The following is an 18,537-nucleotide window of genomic DNA, read 5'->3' on the forward strand; positions in this document are numbered from 1 at the left end:
TTTACCTTGGTGCAGAGCTTCCCCAGGCTCCATGTTTGTCTGTCAGTATGTTGATAATTTTCTGTATTAGTTGAGTTGCAGTCACCTGGTCTCGGTACTTAGCTGCCATTATCAAATGATGACACATTTTTTCTTCTTCCCGTTTGTCTGCAGAATACTGGGCACACAGTGACTAGGAAGAAAATAAAGACTTTATTACTTAGCATTTTAATTATACCATCCAAAAGAATTTTGAAGCACTTCATAATTAATTACTTCTACAAAACCCTTGAGAAATAAGAATTAACCCCATTTTACAGGTTTGAGAATTGAGGCACTGTGCAGCTGCCCCCAGTAAATCTGTCCAGACAGCCAAGCAGAGGATCTTGGTTTGTCATGAATTCTTTAACCACATAGCATACACACTCAAGATTAGGGAGCAAATGCCAACACATTAGTAGCCTTGATTGCTTAATAAAACATATAGGCACAACCACTTTTATATTATGACAAGGTAAGTGAATAGCATTATAAAAACAAAGAGGCAGGTTTCAGACTAATGAATATCAGCTACCACTCCACTCTCATGACTCTCCATTAGATTTGGGTAGCGAACCATTTGCTGTTGTTTGTATAAATATATAACTACAAAAACAAAGGAGAAAATCTACATATCTTCAGATAGACAGAAGACAAAATGCATATGAAGACTGAATCAATCTTTACCAGATGAATTCTTGAAGTTGAGCACATTTGCAGGCCAACGTGGGAACGTTAATCATTTTCCTAGCTGTACTACACCTGTTGTATAAACACCTTCCATTTGCTAAGGTACTCAAAACCAAATACTAGCAAGCAAGAACTGAAAGTCACACGCACAAACAGAATTGAAAACTATGAAAGATTCTTTGTTAGAACATTTTCTTATCATTTCGGTTTTTGTTGATCTTCTGAAAATTTGTCTGTTAATACAGAACTCAAAAAACAGGCACCAAATTTAGAACATTGCCTCATCAAACCACTGTATGTCAAGACACACAACAAATTCAGATATTGGTAGAAATAATAAAGGCTTTTCTCCACATCAGCACTCCCTGTTTCTAATTTCAGTTTTCATCTGGCAATTCCACAGATCGCATATACCAGACAAAGCATTTCAGCCTTTGTCAATAATTGGATTATTCCATGATCTAGTTAGTAGAATGGACACAAACGTCTGCCTAACAACAAAAAAAATCGCTTTTTCTTTTTGAAGCACAGCTGATGCAGACACTAGTACAATTATTTCTTACAGCTTAAATAACAGCATAATATCATAATGTTTTCTGTTATTGATAAAATAATATCAATTTTTTATTTGTAGTAGCAATGCTTTTTCTCTATAAATCTATCTATATGCACAAGCATTAGAAAACCGCTGCAAATAGAAGAATAGGCATGCTATGAATATTATTTATTTAAGTGTATGTACAAATATATATGTCAAAGTGAGAGAAAGATAGGAAGAATGTGGAAAAAAACCACAGTAAAATAAAACTTGGGGTTGTGTAGATTTTCATAGACATTATATAACATTAATATTTATTCATCTGTTAGTACATTTAAAAGCTATTTTAACAATTTTAATATATTTTCACATTTCCTCATATTTTTTCCCCACACCTTAGAGCAATCCTCACCTGAAGAACAGACATCCAGATGAAGTGAAGAATGAGCAGCTGACTTTCCAAGTCAATAAGACATCAAAAATTGGCTTTTGTGCTCCTACATGAAGCACTCTGTCACCCCTCTTCACAAAAATATAAGACGGCTAAATCATAACCAACACTAAACAAGACTTTTCTAGCTCTTTTTAAATACAGCTGTCTTTTCCAATACATTAATCTATTTTGCACCCATGACAATTCTGAGTTCTTTTCAGCACTTTGTAAATGTTTCATAAGCTGTTATTTTTAAGTTCCCTGAAAGGGCAGAATTCTAAAAACAAGTGTATAAGGAAAGCTAAGTAGTAAAATGTTTTAAAGTGCTCTTTAATGGATCCTCCTTTACAATTTGAACAGCAACTTTTCATATCTGACATAAAATCCATAGATATAAATCACATTAGAGGGTTATTCTTTCCCCATTATCAATCTCTGTCTCTTTATGGAACATTAAAGTCACATTTGACCTTAAAACATGATAAAATGGAAATCAAACTAGAATGTTTTGTAAAAGATATAATGAACTTGTACCTCTTTTTAAAAAAGTCTCTTTATGATGTAATTTTGAATGCATCCTTCATTAAATACCAACAAAGATTTTCAAGTGTAGCCATGACATTCAAATGAAGGAAAAATGGTACTTTATTGTCCTGACAACTTCCATGAAAACCAAATCAGCCTGTTACAAAACAGAAATGTATAGGACTCCACTTTTCACCAAATTCAGCATTTAATATGAATAGAAATTCGCAATTACCCACCAAAACTGACAGACTCCCATATGCAGCAATCCCATCAAATTATAACATCACTGCAGGAGGGCCTCTTAATCATAGCACACTCCTCACAATATGTGTTTTACAAACCAGAACAGAAAGAAGCCACAATTCTGCCAAATATCTGGCATGCGTGTGTATAGTTACTAACATGAAGAAAGTTTTGCAAGAATAATCTTCTCTTTGAACATACACGTGACTCGTCAACTGTTCAGTCGGTCCTACCCACGATATACGCCAAATATTCAGCAAAAAACAAGCTATTTCTCCCCCACCCTTTCTCAAATAATTTTTAATACAGGAGTGAAAGATGACTGACTACACCAAAAGAAATGGAGAGAGACCCATCCCAAAATAGCCAGTCACCACTAGACTGTTTTGAAAGCACTAAAAAGTCTCTGTTTCTCTACGGTGTTTTTTCATTTTCCAAATGCCTTCAGGTTCACCTCATCCACTAGTTCCAGAGATGCAATATCAGGATATAGAGTGGTACATGTTAATATTTCACACTAAATCCTGATCATGCCATTTATGTAAAATAAAAATTCAGCTTGATTTCTGTTTGTGCACAAACTCAAAAATATATTTTTACAGCTTTATTTCTTTATTGTTTGATCTCTTGCACTTGCAATATGCACCCTGTCATGCTTGAATATGGTTTTACGATTAGATACACAGTTGCATGCAAATGAATTTGTCAAACCCTCCTTCCACTAGTGCTTTGGCCTATATAATTTTTGTTATCTGTTTGGGCAAGTGTGTAATGAAAGCATAATCACACAAGTACTGCACTCACACTCATGATGAAACAAAAAATATTGAAAGGAGAAAAATGTATTTTCATATTTACACTCCACAGCTTACCTACAAAAAGACTTAATTAAATTCAGTGGCTGTTAAAAGTTTTACAAAGGAGAGGCATATTAAGCAGAATCCTTTGACACAGCATGGAGCAGAGCAAAGACCCTTGTTCTCTACCCCTTCATCCAGAATGGAGCAGAAACCTTCTCTTTGCCATTATCGCAGAGCGGAACAGGTTTTTTTCTTCTCTACTGTTCCCTGCTTGGACAAGACTGAAGGCTATTTGAACACATAGGTTATCTGAAGATTTATTTTTAAGGAACAGTAATTCTAAAGGAGCACAAGGTCATCCAAAAGGCAAGTTATAGACATGAAAATACAATGCATTCAAGTATGCAGAAAATATTCCAGAAATACTACTGCAAAATACTGGCAAGGTGAATTAGTCTACTCTGCCTGTCTATATTTCAGTGAAGAGGATTACCAGTGTTTTCAGAACTATTTTATCTTTGATCTTTATAAAAATGTCAAGTAAAAGATTTCCTCTGCACAGTACTATCTACATGTGCACCTTTGCAGTCCCAAAATTACAATGTAATGCTTTCTACAAACTACGAGAAAGTTTAGTAGTGTAGGGTTTTTAAAAGCAATATTGCACCTTTTTACTTTTATTCTTCAACTCAGAGATCACTTTTATACATGCCAGTTCCTTTGTCTAATTTGGCTAAAAGCTACTTGCTTTGTGAACAACCTGTCTCAGAGGGTGTCATTTAAGAGGAAAAGTCATCCATAAGATAACGCGTAGTCTTGCCACTAATGCAAATTCCCTACAAATAAGGATATTTTAGTAAATGAAGGAGCTCCTCAATCCTTTGCTTTCACAGATCTTTGCACTTGACCTCTGACCTGAGGTTTAAAGTCTGGACTAAAAATGCTACCCAGGGAAATCTTACAAAGACTCCTGAATAAGACTTAGAAAAATGAAAGCTTAAAACCTCAACAGCGAACAAAAGTCAACCAATGACAATGTCTGACAGCCACCGTCAATTCTGAAGTGATGCCTCTGTCATCCAACGACTCAAAGTATTGATTTCTCTCAGCATGAAAAAAGCTTAAGCCAATGAAACAGATATAGCATCATCCCCCGATAATAGCCATCAAGGTTAACACCAGCAGAACACTTATCAAAGTATCTCTTCTATTTCTTCTTGTTTTAATGGACTGAACACAATGCAACGGCTTCTCATCTGCAACCTATAGTTTTCCAAACCTCATTTATCCACTTTTCCAGCCTTTTATCTGATTTGAAGATTAAAAAGAATCTGCATCTAAATCAACTGTTTGTAATACAAAGTGGGGAGGAGGAGGCGGCAGTTTTTTAGCCAGACATTCCTGAGGAAAAGGAAAAAAAAAGGAAAAATGCATTTAAAATCACCAAGGCGGGGGGGGGGGTGGAAACCACAGTTGATTTAGATCACACCAAACACAGACTGGTAAAACTATGGTCATGACCAGAAAAAACCTACCACAGTCAATTTGGGTTAGTGATTAGAGAGAAAGGCAAGGATCTCAAGAGGCATCTGGTTTTAATCTGTGCTGAGTCAACAGCTTTATTTTTTACCTTTAAGTCTCACAGTATTAAGCTTTAGTAAACCCAACTGAAGACTAGGCAACAGCACTTTTACTGAGATTGCATCTTTCAAATGAACTCAATTTAGTAGAGTAAGTAAATGAGACAAACTAACAAGACTTCAACTGGATATAAAAACAACTGACAGAATAAATAAATAGTAAAGAGTAGAGACAAATAACATCAGATTTATTCTACAGTATCCATTAGTAAGACAGACTTCTTTTTTTTTTTACTGTTTTCATTAATGCTTATCTAATTGATATTATTTGTGTTACAGTAGCACCCTTGAATCACAACCAAAGACAAAGCTTTACACAAACAAGAGCTCTTACTCCTCACTACAAACTGGGATATGTTATACGTGCCCTACATTATTCCAATATTCAAACTCTAAGCATCACTGACAACCATCGGCATAAACAATATGCAGAGACAAATGTTCTTTTTGAACCGAGAAGCCGGCTCATAACTGTACATATGCCCAAATGCTTTGCATTCAAAGCATGCACTAAGACACTTTACTCCCTCCCTCTTTTGCAAATCCAGTTTATGTCTGCAGTCCCTTCATACTGTTCTTGTTTCACAACAGGCTGAGATCCTAAGAACATTATGCTCAGGCATTAAATTTGCGATACTTTGTGTCCACATCTTCCAAGGACAAGGCATTTTTCAAGCTAGAAATAATCAAAGTACAATTCTCCTACGCTCTAGGGGAAAGCTCAGCTCTTCTGCATAGGTGGCTCTGTGCTCTCAGACTAGATAGTAAGCAAAGAAGGAGCCAGTGATGATCTCTTAAGCCACTTCCCAACCACACTGCATCAACCTTGTGACATTCAGCTGCTTCAACACCACCATGGTGATTAGTACTGTAAGCACTAAAGAACTTGTAGTCCAATGCAACAAATGAATCAGATCCATGAACAACTGCTGGAACTGACAAACTCACTTATTGTATAAGGAACACCACTCTGTCCAGCAAATGAGACATATACTTACATAATCTAAGGATTCACTATACATGCCTAGTGAGGGCCAAATTAAGGATTCACCACTCTGAATTTTCATAACAGTTGGATACCTGGTTTTGCAATCTCTTCATATTGTCATTTCTATGCAACCTAAGTTTTAAAAAGGGGGAAAAAAATACCTTTTAATCACGTGAAAACATAAGTCTCAAAGTGGGCCAAAAATATAAAGACTTCTATCATTTCAACCAAAGCAAAGCAGTATTCGATTGTTACCTTGTCTGTAACCAGTAGTTCAAGATGTGTGAGCAACTTGTTACTGTCGAAAGAGAAATACAATATTTAATTACAGACTCCAAGGGTGCAATGGAGACTGGCCGAGGGAACTGTCCCAATTCTACTTTCAGTGGTCCACAGCTTTTCTTTCTGTTCTTCTCTTTAATCTGCGGGCTTTCTCAGATCACCACCCCAAACTTCACCTTTCGTTCTTGCTGTTAGTACCTTACTCTAGCAACAGCATCAGGACATTTCCCTCTACAGTATGAACACTAAGTAGGGGAAATAGTTATCATTGACTGCAACGGTGGTGCTGTCAGCTCAGGAAACGTTTGCCAAATAAGTCTGCCTGTGGCTTTCAATCCATTCTTCAAGATCTTGTGACAATCTTCGTATGGCCAGGGGCCAGATGGCACATCTCCCATAAACACCAACAAACTAAAGCTCTGAAACGTCCTCATTCACTAACCGTGACCACCACCTCTCCAACTGTCTTGTTCCACTGAGGCACAGTAAGGACCTCTGTTAGCTGTAAGGTAGGTAGAAAGTAGTCCAGCAGTTTTGGCCCCTGCAGCCAAATAATTACTTCCTTAGGATTCAGACTTCCAGACACCCTACTGCCAGCATAGCTCTTTTACAACTCACAGCACCAGGACTTGGCACAGGAGTGACACTTGAACAGATTGAGAGTCACATGCAGTTCCGACAGCACAGATCAACCTTAGGTGAAGTCTCTAAGAGCAGGTAACACACACTACTGGGTATTTTTGCACAACGCAACTTATTGATTAAGAAGCCCTTAAAGGTACTATATAAACAGCAATTTTTCACAAGTTTTGTGTCAGATGAATTTGGAATAATTTTTCATAATAGGGGCAAAAGGTATGTTTCTGACAGCGGGGCAATAATAATACCTCAAAACATGGAAAAAAATGAAATTCTCAATGAAATAAAAAAAGTAATAGTTTTCAATGTTCTAATTTGGAAACATTTCGCTAATCTTCTTTCCCAAAACAAGGAAAAAATCTAAACCTTAAAGTAATTCAACCTCCAAGAGCACAAAGAATGGAAAAATTTAGCCAGAATGATTCAGATAAGCAGATAAACCAAAAGATAATTTGGAACCTTATTACGAAATACCTTGTACCACTTTAATCTATAAAGTTGGCTTTAACCCCTGGCTGTAGCAAAGTGAAAGGCATTTGCATGAGTTAAAATTCTTTCATTTCTATAGCTATCAAAGACACAGTTATAAATACTTAAGTGTATTAGTATTTGACACATGACTTATGTTAATTGCCTCAATATCTACCTTACAGGAATGTATATTCTTATATAGGATTCATTTTTATTATTATGTAAGAATGCACATTCATATTATATGTAGAATACAATGCAAAAATGATCAACATACCTCTGTTGATTTTGTTATTTATTGTTTGATATTCCTGCTACATCACACTCACTAAATTTCCTTATAAATTTGCAAAACACATGCAAAGTAAATTCATTTCCAGCCAAAATCTCTACACAAACAGTTTCCAAGATTATGTAAAGTTCCAGATTTCCAAAAGACAGAAAGATTAGCCCCTTGAGATATCCCTGCAGCCTGGAGTCTATGCTTCTATTTCTATTTTCTACATAGTTCCCCTCAAGCACTTTTCAGCTTTCCCTGTTTAGTGTCCTGATTTGAGAACACAACTCTGATTTTAATCTAGGAGCTTCAGAATGTATCAAAATATACCAACAGAGCAACCACATTAATTTGAGATAACAAGACACTTAGGCACAATAGTTTCCTATCTTGCCATGACTGGTTGCACGCCAATGACAAGCACATCTCTAACAAGCTTCAGTACTTCAGACACCAAGTTGGCTTCAGACCTGACTGGATTCCTTAAGATGTCATTTATGATGCTTAATGCAAAAAAAAAAAAAAAAAAAGTTTGCCTTTCCATAACTTTGTTCTGTACTCTAATAACAGAATCAAAGACATGTTTTGAAAGTATTCTACTCTGTGTAGTAGGTCAATACTACTCACTACATGTTAAGAACAAAGGGAAAAATACCATCAGCACACAATAAAATCACTGTACACACAGGGATACATAATGGCAATTAAGGTAGATGTAGGAACAAATCACCTATCATCTGCACAAGCAACAGAAGGAGCTTTAAAAGTGTTCTGTGCCATATTTGGCAAACCTTTTGTGAAACTTCACCTATGAAACCTTCAGACATGAACACAAACTCATAACCCAAAAAGTAACCCATCTGTCCTTCACCAGCTTCTATCATGCTTGCTCTAAGAGCTAATTTAGTGGACTTGATCTCTGACAGTTCAGGACCTTTTCAGCCTCTCACAATGGAGAATGATCACTTTGACTGGCACATACCCTTGAACAACACTGCTAAATAGGACAAACATGTTTGCTGGCAAAGCATTTCTTTCCCACACACAGAAAAAACCCCTTTAGTTTCTGCCATTGAGTCACTGCACCTTCATCTGTATCCGCAGAAACATTTCAATTCATTATTAAGGGAAAGTATTAAGGGCTGTTTTTTTTGTCAGAGGAATTTCAAATTACTGTCAGAAATTCTGTGAAAAAAAAGAAGGATTATATGGGATTTTATTCAAAAATAACATGCTCAGTGCTGCTGGTTCACAAGTTTCTAACACTCCAAACTTGTTCTTCACGTTATGGTAAACTAGGACTCAAGAGGTTTATTCTTTACAAGACCAAGACTTTAAAAGCAGGTTATTTTGATTAAGAGCATGATGAAATGGCAAAGGTTTAATAAAAATAATCCAGAAGCAAATGGGAAGGATTCTTAAATTATGGCTTTTTATAGCAGTTATTCTTTAAAATCATTCCTAGCCACTTACTTTGGAAACATGTTAAGCAGTCACAATCCCAGCTTTAGCTTAACCTCTGCCTTAACTTAATGTCGCCTGTCAGAATTCCTATAGCATCGAACTATGAAAAGCAAATTATTTTAACTTTATTTTTTACCCTCTCCTTCTTTCAGTAGTCTATGTTTTGTATTTCATTCCAACTAGTGTATGAGTTTTTTTCCTTTGTGGCTGGTTATCACGCATTTATGTAACACAATTTTGGAATTTAAGAACAGCATGAGATAGGTATGAATAGGTTTGAGGTTTAATTAACATTTTTTTATTCAGAAAAAGTTATATCACTCTTGAAAGGCTGACATTTGGCTCTAAAAATTGTTAGGGGAGGATAATTTACTTCCTTGTTAAAACTGTGATTTTATTATCCATGAAAAGACAGCATTTGAAATATTCTGACTATTCAAAGACAACAGTTTCTGCCTTAATTTACAGCAGTCTAACTTAAAAACACTCATTCGTAAAACTCTAGATCCTTATATTGAATGATATGGAACAAGGACTAAAAATAATCCATAATAATTGCTTTAACATTTATATTTTCTTGCTCACTTGGTTTAAATGGAAAGACCGCAATGATGCAAGAATCAGTACTCCAACTACCACAGATGCCACTTTCAGAGAAATGAAGTACTATGTAGCGCCAAGCAGTTTCTACTGGAATCATCCTTTATGTTGTCAACATTTTAAAAAAAAGAATACTCCATAAATATATTCATTTACATAAGAGTATATAAGATCCATTTAATGAGCTTTCTGTTTATTTCTCTTTCCAAAATTAAATACCAGAATTTGTGAAACCTCCTATTCCAAAGCTCTGATGTTCTGAGTTTTATTTTTGGCTTTGTTCCAGTTCATCCTGCAAGGTTTTTCTGTCTGGTTGTTTTTGTTGTTCTTTTTAAATGGCATGTCTGTGTTTTCGCACTACCTCTCAATAACAGTTATCAGCATTTGTTACAAACAGTTGAACTCATGGACGCTGGTGTAATGGCACAAAACTGATTACACAGTACAACTGCACAAATCCTGCTTAACTAGATTTAACTAATGGACTTTAATTCAGTGTAAAATAACAAACTCAATACTTGAAGCTTGTTACGTTTAGAGCACAATAGCCACGCAGAATAAAGAAGCAATACAAATTCAGTGGAATTTTAAAACAAAAATCTGGGATTTGATGTGAATTACAGTTCGCTCGTTAACAATATAGGTATTGAAAGTACAGCGACTAATCAAAATCACCAGTTTCCAGGAAGCATGCACAAAAATGAAACAAATTACTGAAATTATATAAAACATTATATAAAACACATGTAAGTAACAGTTATTGGACATACCAAAGCACCATGTACCAACATTTCTCACACACTTTAACAGCTTCAGTTACACTCTAGCCGATAATTTACCTCTGTCTAATATTCCAAATTTCTGAATAGCTTCAAACAACTGCCACTCAAAAATAACCTGAGAAACATTTCTCCCTCCTCTGCTGCCAACCACATGAAATTGCCTTGTAAAACAGTCTTGGTTCAATGCCAAGATGGGTCATGCTGGCTTCAAGGCCATCAACAACTGCTTAGAAATGAGGTATTTGGGGTTTCTAACAGGCAGCGTAAGAAAAAACAAGCAGCAATATTTCAGAAGTCAGAATAGCTGACTTTTTCTTCTGTAAATGTTTAACACATTCAGGACTAACGGTAGGATAATGATAGAGATGTCCGTAGGTGGCATAAGGTCCTCCCAGGGCTGAGGGCCAGCACAGAGCCAGCGCAGCTGAGGATGACCCTGTCCTGCTGGTGGTAGGGGAGAGAGGCTACCCCACAGCGTGGCCAGAGGCCAAGACCAACCCCTCATCCACTTTGCTGTGGGCTCCCTGATCCTTCCCAGGCCCCCAGCCAAGGGACAAGAGGGCTTCCCAGCCTCAGGCTGGCCCTGGCCACCCTCCCCCAGGGCTGCCCTGCTCTTCTCATGGTGGATGACAGGTTGGAGATGCTTGGTGAGGTCCTGCCCAGGAGGCTGTGGTACTGCAGTGGGTGCCCAACTTAGCGTGGGGCACTGCTGGCCCTCATGGCACCCTGATGGTGTATTGTAAGTCTCTGGTCCCAAGTTATGACAAAATTTATTTCATAATTGCCATATGTTCTCTATAAAATAGTAACCCATCCAATAACTGAGCATTCTGCTTGCTTTGTCTGTCACCTCCCTTAAATATTTCTGAGACAAGAACTGTCATCAATCACAAAAGATGGAATCTCAAATTGCTCTAAGGACAATTCAGGATAGTTTGATGAGATGTAAATTCCAAATTTCTGCAAGGACAGGCAGGGAGAAGGATGGAAGAAGCATGAAAATCTCAAAATCCATTATGTCATAACCTTCGCATTACTACTTAGACCCAGAATTTGTTCCAACAAATTTTTGACAAAAAAAACAGTATCTTAGCACTGGGGCACAAAGAAAAAAAGCGTTAACGACGACCAAAGTACTTGCACTGCTCATCATTATAGTCACTATCATCGCCTTTCAAGCCCTACTTCCAAAAGATATCTAAATCTCTTCTTTTAAGATAGCCAGAAATCTTTGAAGATGCATTTTCTAAAAAGTGAATTAAAAACCAGGACCTAGAAATGTGAGAAGGAAAAAGGGGGGGGGGAGGAGGAGTAATGAAAGTATCAGGAAACATATCTTCTTCCTTGTGTGAGGACAATTTAATGGTATCCTGGTTTTGTCTGGGATAGAGTTAATTTGCTTTGCTGATAGCTGGTATAGTGCTGTGTTTTGGATTCAGGGTGAAAAGGCAGGTGGGGAGCAATTGTGCTGTGCATCAGTTGTTTTGTATATCGTTTTATAGTTTTCCTTCCTTTTCTGTCCTATTAAACTGTCTTTATCTCAACCCACAAATTTTACTTTTTTTTTTTTTTTTTCCTGACTCTCTCCCCCATCCCACAGGGGTGGGGAGGGAGGGAGCAAACAGCTCTGTGGCATTTAGCTGCCCTACTGGGTTAAAGCACAACAAATAGTAAGATTTTATAAGGATTAACTATGACACTTCCAGTAGGACTCAGATTAACAGTGAAATCCAGAGGTCTCTAAGTCACTTGGCACCTTCCCTGACAGTGATTATCTGAAGAGCAACTTAACTGCCTGATAGATCTTCCTTTTCATAATCTAAAACCATCTCAAAGGGATTGGCTCAGTTTTCTCCTATTTAGGTCAAAGAGAAAAATCAGTAGGTGGACTCATTCTGGAAACATTTCTATAAACGAATCAGATGAAGAGGGAAGATTCAAAAAATGTATTATAGTGATTCCCATTTAAAAGCTAATATAGGAAAGTTAAGATGAAAAGCTGGACTGCCACTTCTATCTCACTGCTTTGCAATGTGAAAGGACCTTTCAGTTTCTGTTAAGAATTCTGATTAGTGCAGTCTCGTTCTCTTTCCTGGAAAGCTGTATAGGTCTACAAAGAAATGAGAGGCCACCTTTCTAAAAGATTAACAGGAATGTCACCCTTGGCTGGGTGTGGCTTTACAGTTTTCCACCATTTCCCTCCCTGGACCCCAGACAGACTTCAAGGTCTATCTACTACAAAATAAAGATCATTTTAGCAATTTAATTGTAAAATCCTTACTGAAACAATTACTGTCTCTTTTCAACCATCACTCAATGAAGTATTACTTCAGCACAATAACTATATTTTGTATTCAGAACAGAGCATTCTCAATGAAAGGCTGAGGCTTTCATTGGAATGAGAAATATCAATTCAGGATAAATTATTACACTAGATGCAATATTTTGCACAGCTTCCTCCTCAATAATATTCCAATAAATAAGAGAGAAAAATACTCTATGTGACTAAGAAATATAGGTAACATTGAACAACTTAACTGTAAATGCCTTCAGGCTCTACTTACGAACTTTTCTAAACATCTTAATATCTTAATGCATATGTTTTAATATGTTTTACTTCCCACATTGCCCCAAAGTTGATTTTCATAAGCCACTTTCATGAACATCAAAAAATAACCCTGCATGATTCAAACTTTGTCATGCCTAAATGAGGAGACTGGTGTAACTACAAGATGAGACTATTCATACTACAATTTGAGTACAAGCTTATGACAAGTGTATCTACAGCTTGCATAATCAAGTAGCCATAGGTCAAGACAAGTAACTACTCAAACTATGGACTAGATTTTCAATACAGACATCTATAGGACAGGTATGCTGTGGGTTTTAGGCACATCCAAACCTGTTTTGGGGTTGCAAATAAACCTAACATGAAGATACTTGTTCTCCCTTTCTTTTATAGACATATCAGTGTGCAAGTGCTTGGATAAATCCTCCAGATAAAAAGTGGACTTTACTTTCCGAAGCTCATAAGGGTCAGTTTTAAAAATAAAATCTTTTGGAGGATATACACATAAATACATTCAGTCACAGGCAGTAGTTTAATGGGTGAGTAAAAGAAAGCATATTGCAGGTATACGAACTCGTAAGCAGTATGTTTTTGTACACACAGCTGCAGAACAAACTGGCTTCAGAAAGTTCCTTCTAGATTTTCCATTTCAACCACCAGCCATTATAAAAAAATTGAAATTTTTACAAGTAACACAAATAACATCAGAATACCTGTATGCACCAGTCAACCCTGGTACTTCAGAACTGCAGAGGTTCCACATGAAATCCAGCTATACTCAAGTGGGATGGGCTTTAACCCAAGAGCCTGAACTCAGGTCAGTCATAAGCAGTCTTTGCAACTCAGATGCTTTTGCAAGAAAAAGTAAAATGAGAAAACAAACATGCAGAAACAAGAACTAGAATATAGGGAAATATTTTACAATTTTGCGACCTCCTTCTTCAATTCCTGTTACAAGCAAGCTTCTCACATAAAAACAACACTTTTGAAAATTAAATTGCATTCGCGAGAATATTCAAGACTACTGCCAAAAGACTGTCAAATACATCTGGGCTACAAACGACAATATGTTAGATCAGAAGTTAATACCCATTTAGCAATCAGATGCATATTTCATCCTTAATGAAGGCCTGAAAAGAAGAGTTCACTTTATTCTGGATGCAGGTATCAAGGCAGATCTCACAAAGCAACATAGGCACATCATCTAAGGATCTTTTTCACATTAAGAATCCTATTAGAAGGAAAACACTAAAAGGTAATTGAATTTCCCTCAGTTATCTTCATCTCTGTCAGCTCCTGCTACAATAACTTACTCTCCAGAGCAGAGATAACTCAATTCTGTCCAGCAAGCATATGTTATGAATCTCCAAAGCAAACTTGTCTAAATCATTCTGGTCTTCTATCAAGGTTGGCTGTGGATATGAACTCTGACAGAAAGCAAACAAATTTATTTTTATCTTTTCAATAATTCACTTCCCTGTGCCTTGATGGAAGAATCTCAAGACATAAATGTTTCCACTAATTCTGGAATTATAAAGACGGGTTAAAAACATTTTACCTGGAAGTTAATGCTATTATAAACTTGTATTGGGTTTGCATGGCAAGATTTTGGTAGTGGGGGGCTACAGGAGTGGCTTTTGTTGGAAGCTGCTAGAAGCTTCCCCTACGTCTGATAGAGCCAATGCCAGCCAGCTCCAAGACAGACCCACCGCTGACCCACCATCAGCAACGGTGGTAGCACCTCTGGGATAATGTATTTAAGAAGGTGGGGGGGGAACAACTGCACAACTGCAGCTGAAGAGAGGAGCAAGAATATGTGAGAGGAACAGCTCTGCAGAACCAAGGTCAGTGAAGAAGGAGGGGGAGGAGGTGCTCCAGGCGCTGGAGCTGAGATTCCCCTGCAGCCCCTGGTGAAGACCATAGTGAGGCCGGCTGTGCCCCTGCAGCCATGGAGCTCCACGGTGGAGCAGATCTCCACCTGCAGCCTTGGGAGGGCCCCACGCCAGAGCAGGTGGATGTGCCTGAAGGAGGCTGTGATCCCATGGGAAGCCTGTGCTGGAGCAGGCTCCTGGCAGGACCTGTGGAAAGAGAGCTCAAACAGGAGCAGGTTTGCCAGAAGAACTTGCAACCCCGTGGGGGACCCACAATGGAGCAATCTGTTCCTGAAAGACTGTACCCCGTGGAACAGACTCACACTGAAGCAGTTCATGAAGAACTGCAGCCCGTGGGAAGGACTCATGTTGGAGAAGTTTGTGGAGAACTGTCTCCCGTGGGAGGGATCCCACACTGGAGCAGGGGAAGAGTGTGAGGAGTCCTCCCCTGAGGAGGAAGGAGGGCAGAAACAACATGTGATGAACTGACTACAACCCCCATTCCCTGTCCCCCTGTGCTGCTGGGCAGGGAGGAGGTAGAGAATTTGGGAGAAATCTTTCAATGAGCCCTGCTAACTCCTGCACAAAGATCCTTTGAGACAGGTGTACCCCGTCTATCACCAGCAGGCCTGGTGTCACGTAAACCAACCCATGATCAAAAAACCCAAAATTCTGCAGTGATACCAGGCTCGGAGCCAGGTATTGATCTGCTGGCTCTTCCGTTTCTTCCCTTATCATTCCCTGCAATTGGAAGGATAGAGGAGAATACTACTTGTGCTACTGATCCCTTAATCAGTTGTCCCAAGGCCCTGAAGTCCCTCTTGATTGCCCTCGGGCTTCTTGTTGCAACTACATCGCTACCTACCTGAAAAATCAATAACGGATAGTAATCTGAGGGCCGTACCAGGGTAGGAAGTTTCCTCTTCACTTCTTTAATCTGGGACCCAGGGAGGCAGCAGACTTCCCTAAGAAGTGGCTCTGGTCTGCATATTGGGCCTTCTGTTGCCTTCAGAAGGGAGTCTCCTAAGACAATGACCCATGTTTTTTTCCTTTATGAAAGCATTTTTGATGCAGGGCATAGGCCAACTTAACCTCAGCGACACCTCCAAGCTAGATGAACCATCGTCCTCGTTATTGTTCAGTTCCACTTGCAGAGCCTCATGGCTATTATGCCACGGCACCTGGGAAAGTGGGGTATCAGAGGAGATGTGCCTGCTGCACCAGGCAGGAACTTGTCACCATTGCCCCCTATGCCTTAAGTCCCTGTGTTCAGCCAGGCAGAGAGAGGATAGGGAATCCTCCGTATCATGCATCCTGCCTGCCTGTTGGGCCTGTCTCAGGGAAGGTAGGGTGCAATTCCACCAGTCTCTCTCTCTCCTCACACTCCCTGATACTCGTCAACCTACTCACCTCCTCCTGGAGCTTTGTCACTAAGCAGAGGAGTTCCTCTACCTGGGTGCACCTCCCACAGGTGTGCTCACAGCTGCCATCCGGCGTAAAAGTAGGGCACAGCCTGCAGCCTGACACCCGTGTGGATGCATGTTCCCACTGGAGCTCTGTCTGGGAAGTTGCATCAGTCATGGTTGGGTGCAGAGCTTAGAGGCACCATGGCTTTCTACCAGGTTGATACCATTGCTTCCTGGTCAAGCTGGCAGACCTTCAATGCCCTTCCTGCATGACCTTCCGCAGGAACTGCCGTGCCATGCCCTTGCTGATACATCATGCCCTGTTTGACCACCCTGATCGCTAGCACACCCTAAGGGCTTCTTTTATATGTGTAGGGTGGCTTGGCCACCATTGCTCCTAGCCCTGCCCAGGTCTCAGCCGCTGTTGCACGAGCTGTGGGCTCCTGGCAGCTTTCTCTGCTCCCCCTGAGGTTCCTCAGGTTCAGGAAACCCCACTGTGCACCGTGCTGGAGCGCTCCGCTGTGGAGCTGCTCGTCTCAGCGAGAAGGTTCTGTGTGAAAGTTTCCCAAGGGCTGGTAAACTCTAGGGACCAGCAGTCTTGTTGAACCTGCAAAATATGATCAATTCAGAATACCACAGGTCTGCTGAATCTGTACACCACCACTAGCTCACGCTAGTGCTAGCAGCTTGTATGACTCAGACAACATCTGAGAGAGTGATGGTTACTCTATGCAAACAAGGAATACAGGATTGTATATATACCCCCATGAAACAAAGGACCTTCTGCAGCACTTTCTGAAGGTATTGGAATGCCAGTAAAACCCTTCATTAATCTTGTTGGAACATACAGTTGGAGTCAGCCTCCCAACTGTAAGCTCCAGCTCTAAGTGTGTAAGTGATGGCATTGTGTGTGGTTATCAGCTATTAACAGTAACAGCTTTATTCTATTAATTACAACAGTATAATGAACAGAAGGTGTTCTAACAAATACTGGTTGTCTCCCCTCCAACCTGACTTGCTACCAGGCAAAAGACATTTTACAACACAAGAACAAAACTACGATTCCAGTACAACTTGCAATTAACTCAGTGAGACTCTTAATGAAAGTCCATGTGGATTCAAAGTTTTACTGGACAAATAGGGGAAATAATCCCTGAAGGGGTACTAAGCACATAGCCATAATTTCTGGCAAGCAAGTATCAGAAGTCCCTGAAATTCAAATTGCAGAAGGGTGCAAAGGTATTCTGGGAATATTGTTTGCCCTTTTAATAAACTCGTCCTTAAGTATCCATAGTTTGAGATAGGATAAGAGGCTTGAAAATGGCCTTATCAATGTGATTAGTCTTGCTCTTCCGTATTCCAGTAGGAATCAATCTTCCAAGAACAGACATAGAGTAGAACTACTAGGATGATCTAGAGTATGCAGACACCACCTTAGAAGAAGAAAACCATAGATTAAAAAACTCATACAGCCTAGCAAAATGAGGAGAGGAGATGTGATAAATACTAGATAAAAAAAGAAAAAAGAAAAAAGAAAAAAAGACCGTTGAAGTCAAAAGACAATAATCAAATAAGAACAAAGAAATACATGCTGAACACAAGTAAAAATAAATTATAAAAAGTTTACAATTGAGCAGAATATTTAAGTCCAACTTACCAGTTGGAATAGTGAGAAAACACACCTTTGGGTATTCAGACCCTGAAGACTTTTCTGACCTTGTCAGCACCAATATCAGAATTGTTTTAATATAATGTCTTTCTTGTTTAAGTCAAACTAACATATAATAAAGCACATAGGAGAGATGTATACTGTCACCAGTGTTTTTTCTTCAAAACTGAACAACTAACACTTGTTAAAAAGGTACCTAAGTAGTGCAAGCTATCTTTGGACAGGAATTTTAGAAGAAAATCTCCAATCAAGCACAACAGGATATTTGCTTTGTTAATGCTGGAAATTTCCACTCTACAGTATTACTTCAGTCAAGAGTATTTTAGAATCACTGCCTGGCATGAGCCACCATAAAAGTCAGTGCATGAATAATAAACAAGGTAAACACTACTGATTTATTTTTCATGAATAGGTGAGAACAACAACATTCCTGATAGGAACATCTAATTTGAAGCAAGAAATTTCTTCACTAGCTAGCTTCGTTTTCATAATACAAACATAAAAAGATGCAGCAAAACATGGAAAATGTTTTAATAGACAACACAAAAACTGTATAAAAAGATACAATATTAGAGGTTCAAAGGAAACGTATGCCACCCATCAAAAGGCTTTTTAAAATAAAAGAAAGG

At 38.7% G+C, this 18,537-nt stretch overlaps 1 protein-coding gene across 3 annotated transcripts in view; it reads right to left on the minus strand.

The window, feature by feature from the left end:
- Nucleotides 1-18,537, minus strand: part of LRBA (LPS responsive beige-like anchor protein) — a gene marked incomplete at its 3' end in the record, with an annotated part of 428,602 nt that overhangs the window by 247,765 nt on the left and 162,300 nt on the right. For all 3 annotated transcript variants that reach the window (XM_081999652.1, XM_081999651.1, XM_081999650.1), the window contains one exon: nucleotides 6-172. In XM_081999652.1, the coding sequence (XP_081855778.1) occupies nucleotides 6-172 (167 nt within the window). The remainder of the gene's footprint in view (nucleotides 1-5; nucleotides 173-18,537) is intronic.

Source organism: Phaethon aethereus (genome assembly GCF_964289735.1).
Source record: "Phaethon aethereus genome assembly, chromosome: 4".
Taxonomy (NCBI): Eukaryota; Metazoa; Chordata; class Aves; order Phaethontiformes; family Phaethontidae; genus Phaethon; species Phaethon aethereus.